The following is a 15,370-nucleotide window of genomic DNA, read 5'->3' as shown; positions in this document are numbered from 1 at the left end:
AGTGCTGTCACCCACCATTGGTGATCAGTTGTGTTACCCTACTGAGCATGGTGCCTATTTGCAACATTTGGTACTTGTGTATTATCACGGCGTCCAAGATTTTGATCGCAGGGCATGGGTGCCGTGATAATACACAAGTACCCAACATTTTGGTACAATTTTGGGGGAAAAAAAAGACAATTCAACTTGTCCAGACCCAGAGACCCTGAGTTATAGGACACAGGAGGAGTATCGGATATTAACCCTTTGAACGATGTGCCAAAATATCCACTAAAAATACCAGCGTCGCTCACATTTGTTACATAAATTCAAATAAATATTGTGTAAAAAAAGATTATATTTCCTACCTACAGTAAGGTAAACACTACATTACAGGTCATTATGACGAATACGAATGTTTGCGTGGCAGTTTTCACACCGATTTTGACAAATTCACTCGGCACTCAAAGGGTTAATAGGTGGGAAGAGCCTAACTTAAATACTTTAAAACACGGTCAGTTATCCTTTAAGAAATAGCATCCAAAGGAACACGCAGGCATTGATGTGGAATCAAATCAGCTGTGTGCGCACATTGGACCTAATTCGGGTCGGTTTGTTGGCCCGCGTGCGTTTGCACGTGGCTGATGTTTTCGCTTTGCACATTTCTGCGCACAAATTGAATGTATATTGCGGGCGGGCTCATTAGCATAAGGGAATGCCCAATATTTCCCATGAGAACGCTGGGCACCGGGCGTTCTCATGCTAAAGCAGCCGCGACGGACATGGGGGAGGGGGGTCAGCCCCCCCGAGCATACACACATATACACTCAAAGCAACCTTACATATGCGTGCAACTTCCGGCGACCAACAAAAGATGTGGGAGGTTCCCAGTGGCTGCGAACGTACGCGTCTTGTGAATGGTCGGCTGGCATACCACAATTCGCAAAGATGCGAATTTGCATCCGAGCGAATGAACCAGAATAATCCCCATAATGCTTTCCTCAAGAACAGAGTTTTAGTAGTGTGGTTGGCTTTGTGTTAGCCACTTACATAAACTTGTGTTGCCCTAGCAACCAGCACTGAGCTACCCATCAGTCATTTATCCTGTGGAAGGCTCCCTGAGGAACCTTACACACAGGAAGTCTGTCCAGTCACATCATTTAGCTTCTGCCACCCTCCTGCAACATTGGCTTTAATACCAGGCAACTTGTGTTGTAAGGGGTAAGTTTAATAAAGCTTCTAAAAATAAAAAAAAGTTGCCCATATCAACCAATCAGATTCAGTCTTTCATTTTCAACAATGCAATAGAGACAGGATATACAGAGAGAGAGAGAGAGAGATAAAGTACTAACCAATCAACTTGCAGTTGTCATTTTAAAGGATGCTCGAATAATCTAGGACAATGGTTCCCAAACTGTGTGCCTAGGCACCCTGAGGTGCCTCAGGACACTTGCAGGGGTGCCCTGGGTTGGTGGACCAGGATCAATTCATATTATTTATGGCCAATGTACCAGGCAAAACCAGTGCTGGTGGCTGCCAATCATAATATATGTGGACAAACAGAAGCAAATCCTGTCCCTCACCAGATAACTGTGACATATAAACACAATGCACTTCATTTAATATATTTTTTCTGAATTTCTCGATAAGAACCATTTGGCCTAGGGGTGCCCTGAAAATATTTTGATGCTCTAGGGTGCCGTGATTCAAAAAAGATTGGGAACCACTGATCTAGGAGCTGATTGGTTGTCTCTCTCCAAACGTTGGTAAATCTCCCGCACAGTTACAGCACACAGTAATACCCCCCCCCCCCCCCCCCCTCACGCCATCTCCCAGATAAAGCAGCCGCAGAGTTGGATTCAGCAGCTGCCAGCTCCCCGTTCCCACATACCCTTATGTCTTGGGCCCTCTCCAACACAGACTGTCTCACAATGAAGAGCCACTTGTCTTATGATCCGTCCCGGCAATGTACATGGATTTAGAGTGTCCAAGCGGTTGCGATAAGCAGTTTTAAATCATGTGAACACAAAACAATACAAAGGATGCATCCAGCGGTAAAACCTCATAATGATGCAAAAATAATTATGTTATACAGAGTATTACAAGCAGCTGGCTATTCCAACGCGAGAACAAAGCGCCCGCTCAGTGCGAGGAACGGCGCGGAGACGGCTTTGGTTACAGAATTCATTAACAAACTAAGATAGGCGGCTGGTGTTATATTCACCAAGGGTCCCACTGTGCGGGGACAGGAAATGCAAGGCAGAACACAGGTAAGTCCAGGACCCCTAGGTGTCCCTATTCCCCTTTGCTATCCAGATCAGTGTCTAGATCCATAGTCAACATGCACTGGGTCAATACAAGCAAAAGGTCTACCTGGCATTGGTTGACACTTGAAAATGTTGACATGAGATTTTCATGATTTTTTTACATTTTCTCATGATTTTTATTTTATTTATTTTATACAGAAAACCAGGAAAGGGTTTGTACAACACAACACCTACACACGCTGTACACACACAGACACACAATGTTTTTGCATACATTGTAGGTTTTAAGAAATGATTTATGATAGAAGTATTTTTTCATACATAACTGGGGGTCATCTGGACCCAGTGGAGGCAGCCATATTGCGAGGGGAGTGGGGTCATTGGATCCTAGTGGCAGGAAGCCCAGCCTTCCAATATGGCCTCCTCTGCTATGTCAGACACAGCAGCATATTAGATGTACAACGTTCTAGGCCGCACTACAAATGCCAGGTGAATTAAACTAGAACTTACTGTCTGCTTCGGTCACCGTGATGCAAGAGAAGAGGATGAGTGCCGGGAAGATGAGCAGGGTCTGGTGGGAGGAAGGCACCATATTTCAAATCAGACTCCTCTCCAGTCCTGGTGCAAAGTGGTCAATACATCCGGCGTTGCAGTCTCAGACACACTCCTGCCAAGAGAGACACAGACGAGTTAGAATGAGGCAAACACCTGCAGGCTTACATTAGAGGATCCCAAGGGGACTACGGCTGCTCAATATACTGCATATAGTGCAATAGAGAACCTCTGCACTTTATATGACATATACATAGAGGGTGTATAAGAGAGATGGGGGACTGGCACCAACAGTAATACCCCCCCCCCCCCCCCCCCAATTCACTGAGAGGGTGTAGGAGAGGGAGAGAGGGGGGGTGGGGACTGGCACCAACAGGAATGAATAGACTTGAAAAAGTCTGGGAACCCCTGGGTTAGGTACTAGGGAACAGCTTATGTTATGCTGCAGTGAAGGGAATGGTTAGACATAGAGGTTGCGGTAGGGGTGGGATGGGGATAGCCACTGGGGGGAGAGGGGGGGGGGGGATATGCTGCAATGGGGGAAAGTTGGGCATAGGCTGTGGGTGGGGGGGTAGGGTTAGGCTGCTTTGGGAGACAGTTAGGGTTAGGTTGTGGGAGGGGTGGGTTAGGATTATGCCGCACTGGGAACGGTTGTTGAGCGGTTGCTGAAGGGGTTTTGCTTGGGCTGTTAATGAGTTCGATTATGGCAGGATTTTGAACGCCAGGATGCTGCCGCCGGCATTCTGACTGTCGGAATCTCATGTGCCGCGATATCGATACCAACCCAGTAAGACAGGCTACATGTCAGTAAGGAGGAAAGAACATGCAATATCATCCGGTGTACACATATAAACACAATCCTCATAGTAAACAGATCCAAACCACAATAAAACATATAACAAATACAAGGCCAGATGCACTAAACTTCAAAAGTGATAAAATGGAGAATGATAAACAGCCAGCCAATCAGCTCCTACCTGCCATGTCATGGGATGTGTTTGAGAAATGTCAGGCAGGAGCTGATTGGCTGCTTGTTTATCACTCTCCATTTGATCACTTTTGAAGCTTAGGGCATCTGGCCCACAATATTTGTCCCAACTAGCAGTATTCATGAAGGAGAGGGTAAAACCCTGGAGAACACACGGGACATTCTTTTATCCTTTGCGACCCAATTATCACTGGCCTTATCCCTTTTAAATCCATCCAGCCGGCAGACTGAACCTGACTGTCAATCATGTCTGTGGCATTTCCTGCTATTACAGTTCAGCCCTATTATTATTAGCACCAGGATCATCTCAGAGCTGAACCAGCATAATCCCAATTCTTCATGCACCGTGAAGCAGCTGGGCCGCGGTGACAGCGCTAAGATATAGGGGTCTCTGGCTCATAGTAATGTTGGCTATTAGGCCTCTAGGACTCCTGCGCAAGGTGCAGTAATTCTCTGCTAAATGTAGATTTCCGGTCTCCTTATTTCTCTGTGTGAGAGACAGAACCAGCACAAAAACACCACCGGTTCGGTGACGGGTAATACAAGAGAATAGGAGGCTGCAGCAGCCTTCCCAATCCCCCACCCCTGGTTAGGAGCATATGTCACACTGTCATCTACCCCCCGCGATTTCCTGGGGAGCAACAGAAGGAAAACATTATTAATGAACGAGGCTTCTTCTATTATTCATGTAGACTGATCACGTTCATACCAAGCCGTTATCCCGGCAGCCTTGGCAGATGAAGGGGCCGGAGGGAGACACGTTTGTATGCAGAAAGTTATTAGGCAACAAATAGCAGCGACATTTGTATTATACATTAAGGACACGTAAAGGTTTATTCCGTTAAAGGGCACTCGGGTAACTGGAAAGGTGTCATTTGCAAATCTTCATTTTCATAGAATTAAAGTTCAGTCGTCAACTGCGCACAGCGCCGGCTGCCATTTTGTAAAAGGTATGTAGTATAGGAGGTGGGCTGCTGGGATGGCGAGGTTATCAAAAAAGGGAGTGGACCAATGGGAAAGTTGCCAATAGCAACCAGTCACCTCTGAGGCAGCATTTATCAAGTATATTTTATAAAAGGATAGGAAGAATCTGATTGGTTACTACGGGCAACTACTTCGCTCTGCTAAGACATCCACCCCAGTACCTCTTATGTGGGAGTTGATACCTTAGAGCAGGCATGTCCGAACTGCAGGCCTCCAGCTGTTGTGAAACTACTCATCCCAGCATGCCTTGACATAGTTTTAGCATTCTCTAATATCAAAACTGCGGCAAGGCATGATGGGACTTGTAGTTTCAGAACAGCTGGAGGGCCATAGTTTGGACATGCCTGCCTTAGAGGGTGCTGCTATGGTAGAATGAAGGGTATCCTCTTCCTCTATTATTAATCATAGATATGTAGTATAGGTGTTTTCAAGTGTAAAATATTGTATAGACCCCAAATAGGTCTGTGAGGACCCAGACCTTAGTATCTGAGGTAAAACTTGGGGTGATATTTGAGGTACTTGTTTGCGTGTCCCAAACATTACCGCAGATGCTATGATAGATATATATATATATATTTGGGTCTACACAATTTTACAGCCCACAAAATGGCCGGCCTCTCCGTGGTGTAAGTGTTCGGTCACTTTAGAATTCCTTATGCACATACATTAAACTGAAACGTTGGGAGGAGATTCCCCAACACATAATCTGTCTGACTGGCTTGCATGGATATTTGTGTAATGTGGAGAAAAACCAGAGTACCCTGAGGAAACCCACCCACCCTTGCTGGGAATCAAACTCAAGACCTCAGTGCTGTGAGGCAGCAAACTAATCATATTTCACACTAATGTCCCAAAATGTGTCCTCCTTATGCTGTAATTGGCAAACCGAGGCAGGTGGCATCTCCCTATATAATCCCCTACTCTGTGGCACGTCTGAATCTGCTTGCAAAAGACAGATGATATTGTGAATAAAACGTTCCCCTGTCCTATTAGCTGTGGCCCTGTTCCTGTGCACAGGAACCCCACGGTCTTTGTGAGCAGCACATAATGATCAGCCTCTGATGCAGCCTGGAGCAGTCATTGGGTGAGACAGCCGTACAGAAGCCCCTCTCCCTGCGCCTGATGAGGCAGACGCACTACTCCCGTCCTCCGGCACAGACTCGATAAACTGATTAACGGCCTCTTTTTGTGCCAAAAGCAGCAGCAAGTTACACTAGTGGAGAAGTAATGGTGTTGTCACTGACACCTAAAGACTATGGCATAGCTTAATCATGGGGATATGTCATTTACTTTTTAGTTAATATATACTGAACGGTAGACAAGGACTAGGTCAACATCTTCAGATCTTTGTCATTGTCGACATACTTTGTCGACAATGACAAACGGTCGACAAAAGCGACATGGGTTTTTCACGTTTTAAGGTGGTTTTTCATACTTTATTATCCAAGTGGGCATAAAACGGGAACAGAATAGTGCGCAGGGAGCCATGCGAGGGGAGGCGGCACACTTTTACCACGCCCATTTCAGCAAGGACACCCAAAACCACATAAGCTTGTGTCGACCTTGACATTGTCTTCCATTTATACCATAACCGTACTGCATAACAATGGAGGAATTGTCCAAGAAAGCTCCTTCGGTTCTCCTGATACAGTTACTGGTTGTGATCTCCCAGTGGTTATGCATATAAGATGCAATTTAATTAACAAAATACAAATAAATGTGTATTAGTAGAAGAGCGTCTAGTTGTCAGGGGACAAACTAACTAACCATCGATGGTTAATGGCCGATGTCAAATCGTTTTGTCATCGACGAAAGAGAACCAATGGTTTTTCAATATCAATGGTAGAGAGTCCAAAATTATTTTTATTTTTCTGCCCGAAGCTCTGATTGGCTGGCAGCTTACTAGTCCATGCCCATCAGTGGCGAAAACATTGATGGTTTCCCTTTGTTTTTGTTAAATAACATTAACGATAAATGTCTGATCGATGGTAACCATTGTTGATTAACCCACCGATAGTCATCCCTAATTTGCATCTAACTAGCCAATAAGGGTGTATACAGACAGTATATACAATTACAAATCTTTGCCGCAATATGGGATGACAATACGTATAAGATACTGGACCAACTTGTTTTCAGGGCCCTTTAATACTTAAATCATAAAGTTAATCTGTCACAGAGTCGATGTTGTAAGGCTGGGCGCAGAGAGATCCGAGTGCTCGCTGGTTTATGCCAGTGACTGGAATATAATACAGCGATGGAGAAGCTGTTTGGGAGTTTCCAGGCCAAAAGTTTAATTTGGAACTGTTCCGTGATGCATCAATTAAATCGGGATCTGCCCATAATAAAGTCTGTGATAGAACAGTCCCTGTAGATATAACAGATCCTGGCTTCCCTCACTAGTGTGCTCAGTAACTACCAGTAAAGCAAAGTGCAGCATTACATGAGCAGGGGTGAAGAGCTGGGCGAGTTCTGGGTATTCCAGAGGCTGCGTCCCTGGCACATACAGTCACCTCAGAACAGTACCATGCTCACTGCAACCTTATTCTCAGAAATCCCTACTTGCTCGTGTCTCTGATCTACAGAACCCTGAAGTCATTCTAGATGTGATAACTGTCCTTCTGGAACAGACATAGGACCTCATTTACTTACCACCCAATCAACATTTTATATCAAACTCCTTCATTGTCCATTCTCAGCCTACCCAAACAAGCAGCCGTTCTGTGAATTTAAATATAAAGCCTCTTATATGAAATAGATTTTCAGCTAATTATTTGTACAAATCTAGAGCAATGGACTCTGATGACCTGTGTATATGAAGCACAACTCAATATATGGCCAATCTTCAGGGGTACCATATATCTCCTCTAAAATAGTGTTCATTGTAGCCCTCTGTACCTGTCCCGTCCCATGCAGTTACGCTTTCCTGCCTGGGGTGTCAATCTCTGCTCTGGTGCTTCTAGGCCTGTATTTTAGAGCTGAGATACAGACCAAATTGTGCTAGATGAATCAGAGTAGGCAGGAAAGCGGTACTGCATGGGACGGGACATGATGCTAGAATGAACACTATCATAAGATTGTAAAGCGCGGGGGGGGGGGGGGGGGGGAGGAGGGAGTTGTGTTTGGAACCATGAATCTCAGTGGACCACGTTTTGCATCTAATGCCACCCATGGGGACATTTTATCCTAATGTTGGGGGTGATTCAGAAATGGATATGCAAACGTTTAGTAATGCAGTAGTGTCTGCGTGATCCTCTGCTGCATCCGAAGGGACAGACATCGGATCATTTGTGCAAACATCGGTTATCCGAGTAATCTTCAGGTTACTCTCGATGGGCGTGCATGCCAGGCTAATCCACATCGGAAGTCGTAGAACCCAGCCTACAAAATACAGGGCGGAGGCGCTGGTTTAGGTACAACTAAGAATCCGTCCAGTGATCCCGGTAACATAGGAAAAGTTCTTCTGCATTTCACAGGAACAGCAACATCCGTGCATAACAATATTCCAATGGAAAGCGCCAGAGGGGCACTAGCTGAATATGGGTCAAATATTATTGGTCACTCTATGGGAGAATTTGCCACTTTATTAATCAATAGCAATAAGGCTGGGGAACCGCTGTGTGTCTCTGCGCCAGCAGGAGAGCCAATTGCAATAAATATAGAATATTATATATCTATATGGGGGTGAAACGCCCGTCTGGTTACAACGGCCACATTATTGCCTGATAACTTACTTCAGTGTTAGAAACAAATAAATCTAAAGACATCAGCCCTCTCCGGGAAATATAGAAGTCATGAAACGCCGTATGCCAAGAAATGAAACAGCGCGGATCAATAGTGTGAAAATTGGAGTAATAGTGGATGGTAAAAGGCTTTGGTACAGGTCGCGCTCCTTTCAAAAGCTTCCCCTGTGATTCGACAGCCTGGAGACAACACGGTTGGAAATCTGCCATGACAAGGCTGGTCCAGAGACAGCGGACGAGACGACAAGGACTGCGAGTACAGGACTAAGTGGCTGCTTTGCAGCTTTCCTGTTAGCTTAGGTCTCGGCGACACAGATAAATATTCCTATTGTTCTGTATGTGCTGGGAAGATGCTGCAAGCTCACCTGCTCTGGGGAGCCGGGAGAATCTTCCATGCTCATCCTATTGTGAGTAATCCATCCACACATTAACAGACCGTCACAAGTTTAACTAGATGCTAAACGTAGATAAGAGGGAAAAAGAAAATAATCAAATCCGCAGTCCCCAGCTGATAAAGATCTATCCGCTCGCAGCCTCAATTATACTGAAAGACTAAACAAACGGAAAGTGATTATGAAAAGTCTGTGCAAAGCTGGAAACCCTGCGTCTGGTAGAGCGTCAGGACCGGGCCCTGCTGTAGGTGTGGTATAGCACCAGGACCGGGTCTTGCTGTAGGTGTGGTATAGCGTCAGGACTGAGCCCTGCTGTAGTTCTGGTAATATAGCGCCAGGACTGGGCCCTGCTGTAGGTCTGGTATAGCGCCAGGACCGGGCCCTTCTGTAGGTCTGGTACAGCGCCAGGACTGGGCCCTTCTGTAGGTCTGGTATTATAGCGCCAGGACTGGGCCTGGCTGTAGGTCTGGTATAGTGTCAGGACTGAGCCCTGCTGTAGTTCTGGTATTATAGCGCCAGGACTGGGCCCGGCTGTAGGTCTGGTATAGCGCCAGGACTGGGCCCGGCTGTAGGTCTGGTATAGCGCCAGGACTGGGCCCTGCTGTAGGTATAGTATAGCGACAGGACTGGGCCCTGCTGTAGGTCTGGTATAGCGCCAGGACTGGGCCCTGCTGTAGGTCTGGTATAGCGCCAGGACTGGGCCCGGCGGTAGGTCTGGTATAGCGTCAGGACTGAGCCCTGCTGTAGTTCTGGTATAGCGCCAGGACTGGGCCCGGCTGTAGGTCTGGTATAGCGCCAGGACTGGGCCCTGCTGGAGGTCTGGTATAGCGCCAGGACTGGGCCCGGCGGTAGGTCTGGTATAGCGTCAGGAACGGGCCCTGCTGTAGGTCTGGTATAGCGTCAGGACTGAGCCCTGCTGTAGTTCTGGTATTATAGCGCCAGGACTGGGCCCGGCTGTAGGTCTGGTATAGCGTCAATACCGGGCCCTGCTGTAGGTCTGGTATAGCGACAGGACTGGGCCCTGCTGTAGGTCTGGTATAGCGCCAGGACTGGGCCCTGCTGTAGGTCTGGTATAGCGTCAGGACTGGGCCCTGCTGTAGGTCTGGTATAGCGTCAATATCTGGTATAGCGACAGGACTGGGCCCTGCTGTAGGTCTGTTATAGCGCCAGGACTGGGCCCTGCTGTAGGTCTGGTATAGCGCCAGGACTGGGCCCGGCAGTAGGTCTGGTATAGCGCCAGGACTGGGCCCGGCTGTAGGTCTGGTATAGAGTCAGGACTGGGCCCTGTTGTAGGTCTGGTAGAGCGTCGGGACTGGGCCCTGCTGTAGGTCTGGTATTGCGCCAGGACTGGGCCCTGCTGTAAATCTGGATTAGCGCCAGGACTGGTTTAGGTCTCGTTTAAAGTGAAGCCATCAATACTGATGGCCTAATATTTTGCAATTGTGATTGTAATTTACCCTATTTCTAAGGGCTCCTCTAATGATGTAATTTACCACGAGGGCCAAATTCAGAGTTATTGATTCAGACCTGCTCTCTGGGCTGCATGTGCTCTGCGTGAGCAGGTTAACACTGCCCCACCGAATGCATGCCCCCTCCCCCTGCCATCGAAGCCAATGTACAGGCCTACGAACAGTTGTGTATAGGTGCACATCCATTCGCTAGCACCCGCACAGATGAGAAATCCTTCAATGGTTACTTACCATCAAAGGATTTCTCCTCTGTCCAGCGCTAGCAGCCACCGTGTGACCCACGCCGACATCATGCGCAGAAGAATGAAACAACCACGGGTCCACCTCGGAACGCCCCCTGCCTCTGCGGAGGAAAAATAAAGGGCAGTAGGGTGGTTTCTTGCAAATTCCTTCTCATTCCATATCCCCCCCACAACAAACAAGTACTAAGCACAGCTGGGAGAGGTACACGCCTCGCGGAATTACAGCCGATGATGTCCTCAAGCTTTAAATGGTCTCCAGGTTCCCAGGAGAACGTTCCTAGACTGTAATATATGACCCATGTTCCAGCATTCTGGCAGATGTGGAAACCTCAGCTAGCACTTACTCCAGGAAAGGGTTTATATAACATTTCAGGCTTGATAGCGCCTCTCATTAATCAGGATAATTACATTTCACCCTGTAAGGCCAAGACGCAGAACATACAAATTACCGTCTTCCTTGGTATGTCTCTATACTTCCCAGTAAGTCATTAAACCACGGATAGACTCAATCATCTATCACAGAGGAATACTTAGAAAAGCCAAAAATGGGGTGGGAAAGTATGTATACGTGGGGGCGGCGGGTCCCCTCTCCTTGGGGCCCCATGGAATCTGCGCAGCCTGAACCGATTTAGATCTACATACCCGGCAGTACGGGGACCTACCAGTAGTCTCCTGAATGGTGCTTTGCAAAATGACTGAGTACAGAAGACATTTACTTGAAACTTTAGCAGGCTGTAGGGCAGGGGTGGCCAACCTGCGGCTCTCCCCCTTGTAAAGTGCGGGTCCTGTTCCCACTGCTGCCCGCCGCCCACTGTCCGTCCCCATCCCCGAATCCCTTCTCCTTCTGAGGGGAGGAGAGCGCGCATTGCGCATCTCTCCTACTCCTTACTGTGCATCCTTGTGACTGGGCCGTCCACCAATCAGAGCTCGCAGGCCGGCAGCCAATCAGGAGCCGGCGCGCGAGCTTTGATTGGTGGACGGCCCAGTCACAGGGAAGTGAGGGGGAAGAAGACGCGCAGTGTGATGTGCTGCGCATGATGTCGGCTCTTTAGCTTGACTACAGATATGTTTCGGCTCGTTACCTCTGACCAGTTGGCCACCCCTGCTGTCGGGTAAAGTTGGATGGTCAACTGGTAATCCTGCCATGCAGGCAAATCCCATTTTTTTTAAACACAAAATTATTTGATTTGATGATTTACTTTATCTCTCCCATTATGTTTTATGTCCCTTTAAGTATTGCATAATTATTCCTCCCCCCCCAATCAGATTATATTGTCTCTTCGTGACCCTCAGTTACAAATGACAGGGAGCTGGGGGTCCCCACATAGGGCCTAGAAACATGGGTCTTCAAACTGCGGCCCTCCAGATGTTGTGGAACTACATGTCCCAGCATGCCCTGACAGTTTTGGCATGCTCTTATAGGAAAAAATGTGGCAATGCATGCTGGGACATGTAGTTTCACAACATCTGGAGGGCCACAGTTTGAAGACCCATGGCCTAGAAGAACAGCATCAGTTGTTGCTTTGCAAATTTTTGCAAAACTACAACTACGGAGGGCCCCCCAGCACGGGGTACGGCTGCCCCCAAAGCCAGTCCCGTTCCACTCAGCAAAAGGTCCAGGCATGCCTGCATTCTCTGAACTGTGCCCCTGCAATGCCAAGTCACCGCCCTGACAATGCCACGTCACCACTCAATGCCTCCACCATCAGCCCTTAGACCACAGTTGCATTTTTCACAATTTGATCGCAATTAATGGATTGCCATGCAAAGATTGCTGCTAATCAGCCAATTAGCAATAATAATCTACTAACGAAGCTGAATTAGGCCCATGATGTGTTATAGAGGGGAAGTGTCGCTCTCCTCTCCATCATCCGGCAAACGTGGTCTCAGCGCTCAGCACACGCCAGCAAGCTGTATTTACAATCCTTTCACGCGCGGCGCTCAACAATCTGCACACCTGGTGTCATTAGAATCTGATTCAACACAAACACTTTGTAGCACTTAGGAGGGAAAGCAACTGTAATTTTACCTACTGCCAAAAAAATAAAATTGCAAAAACACCCCCCCCCCCCCTTCCATTACATTTCTTTCTGCCATTTGTTGATCTTCACGCTGTTCTTTAGAGGCGAGCGAATCAAAAAACGTTTCCGCAGAGAACGCGTAAACTCTAAAATTAAGCCACATTAAAGGGCCCAGTGGCCCTGGGGGACGATGACACTATTGTATTTACTTCCACAAACTGGCGGCACAGAACCTGGGGGGGGGGGGGGAGAGGTGAGTGTTCCTCGCAGAGCCTGAGAAGTATAATGTTTCAGGAGTATTGATGGCACAGATCCCGCAAGGACAAATATTCGGTATAAATGTACAGATTAACGTCTTCCGCTCTTTCGGAAACAGTTCACGTCTGTCAGTTTCCTACTCGCGTCAAGCGTCTGTCAGTATCGCTCTACAGGAAAAGGTCAACGCGGAGCTTCTGAAGTGCACTCTGGGTAAATTTATCAGGATCTAAAAGGAGGGAGGACTGAGCCAAATGCACAGGCAGGAGTCTACACCTCTCAAAGGTTCCGAACAAAATAAGTTTTGCTTTGTTGCATCAGTCCATGTAACACCCGGGGTCATAAGTGAAGCTCCGCTTTTTAAAGGTGATCTAACTTGAGCCTTTGTCCTTTGGCCGCAGTTCGGACCTGGCGGCGGGTGTGAAAACTCTGCTTTGTTCAGTGTCTAGCCTACAAGCTTTGTGACAGCCTTCATCTTCAGAGCAAGGCTTCGAGACTTATCTACGGTGAGATTTTTCACACCGGCGCTATGTTTCCTTCCATGACAGCTTCCAGGAGCATGATTACCCCTGAGAGGGATATCTAGTTTTACAGGCAGCTAAGGGAATACAAAGGTGCTCTACCTTTGCTGTAAATGTGCCTATATATATATATATATTTATACTATAAATGTATAGATTAATGTTGGATGTTTCTGATTGAGGAGCCGATGCATCAATAATCCTGGCAGTGACGCCAATATTACCAGTCCAGTTCGAGGCAGGAATAATCATTTTTACAAAAGTGCTGCAGTGGACAGTGGACCAGTCTTTCATTATTGAAGGACCATTCAAGTTTTGGTCGATAGAGTTAGAATATAATATTGTGCTGAGAGTATGGAGGTACCGTGTACCTCCATACGTGCGGCACACTATTATAATCTAACTCTATGTCCACTTGGTATTAACCAAGTCAACCTGTGCCAAAAAAAACCCCCATAAAACCTTGTGTCGTTTATGTGACCGTCGACATAACGCTTGTGTCTAACTTCCATTGCTGTGGATCAAGATGCGGTTGACTATGTTTAGGCTTCTAACTAGAGGCGTTCGACTAAGTACGGTTGACCATAACATTGAAAATCTAGACATTGTAGATCCATCGACCGCATACAGTTTGTGAGAGCCTTCACTGGAGGATGGGGCAGGATGACCAAGATCCCTCTCCTCTGAAAATGCCTCGAAAAGGTTTATGTCGCCTTCGGGACCGAGCTCTGAAAATCTACGCCGAGGATAATGGAGCCTGCAGTGCTAATCAGTCCTTTTTTAGGGGATTTCTGTAAATAATCCTGTATTCAGCTATTTAATAGAAAGCTAAAAGTTCCACAGGATTTAAGTAAAAAAGGGCTTGCTGCATATATCTGTATGATAAAAACGTATAGATATCCAGCCAGTCGGTAGTAGATTGACCACAAAGACGATACAGGTGTTCTACCTGTTCTGACTTGTGCGGAGGATGGAAATTGGGGCGAGGAGTTTGGCCTTAGGAACAGGAACGTGGTAACAATAGATGAAGAACCAGATGGGTCGATAGTTTCGCCAAGGCTTGTAGCGTGTTATTGTGAATACGCTAAAGGGAGACGCAGCACAGAAGTTGATAAAATGTGAAATAATGACCCCCCCCTCCTAACAGCATCAAATCTATTCGGGGTGCGTTCATGATGTCCTAAAGTTTGCTGAGCAATAATTCTGCCTCGCCAGCCTTTGTTATGGTCTATGCACATGGATTACCCGAAGAAACCCCAATTAGAGCAGCAAAGTTTGATAATATAAGACTGTGATGTAAAGCATGTGTACAATGCGAGGAGCGAAGCTAAATTATTTATTGTGCAAAATCTGCAATGCAGTCTGGCTGGGGAGACACTAAGTACGTTGCTATCCAGCCTCTCCTGCCGAATCGTTTTGTAACCAAATCTGTCAAAAGAATGGGGAGGTGGGGGAGTGCGGGAAAACACCCCCCTGGCTACAATTGCTGTTCCCTTATCCAAACCATTCTGAAAACCGTAGGCATTCCCTCCCACACATCTTTATTTATACTCTCCTCGTCCCCTGGTGGACACGGCGGGCGAACCCGAAAAATGCATCCTTGGGACTGGGGATGCCGCTGAAGACAGATCCGATGGTCAGCGTGGACACCGGGGGACCAGTTAAGTATGTAGAAAAAAATATATTATTCCAAAGTGTTCGTGGTCCCGAGCATTTTGGATAAGGAATACTCAACCTGTATTACATATTTACAGTTTCTTATGTAGCGGCAGCATATTCCGTTGTGCTTTACAATTGGAAAAAAACAGTGATAAAACAAACTGGGTAGAAACAAACCGACATGGAGGTAGAAGGGCCCTGCTCGCAAGTTTACAACCTATACGTATCGGAGTCTCTGTCCCTCAGACAAGCAGTCATATAAGAGACTCTATAGCACCAAGGCTGCAGGACAGGAAAC

The 15,370-nt window shown here is 47.0% G+C and overlaps 1 protein-coding gene across 22 annotated transcripts in view; it reads right to left on the bottom strand.

Annotated features, from left to right (window-relative positions):
• The window catches only part of PTPRF (protein tyrosine phosphatase receptor type F), a 675,453-nt gene that overhangs the window by 191,696 nt on the left and 468,387 nt on the right, over positions 1-15,370 (bottom strand). For all 22 annotated transcript variants that reach the window (XM_083157546.1, XM_083157555.1, XM_083157551.1 and 19 more), the window contains one exon: positions 2,757-2,913. In XM_083157546.1, coding sequence (XP_083013672.1) covers positions 2,757-2,838 — 82 coding nt within the window. In that variant the 5' untranslated portion in view covers positions 2,839-2,913. The remainder of the gene's footprint in view (positions 1-2,756; positions 2,914-15,370) is intronic.

Source organism: Crinia signifera, chromosome 8 (assembly GCF_055691185.1).
Source record: "Crinia signifera chromosome 8, ASM5569118v1, whole genome shotgun sequence".
NCBI classification, from domain to species: Eukaryota; Metazoa; Chordata; class Amphibia; order Anura; family Myobatrachidae; genus Crinia; species Crinia signifera.
The sequence above is the reverse complement of the archived record's forward strand: the minus strand, read 5'-3'. Positions and strand labels throughout refer to the sequence as shown.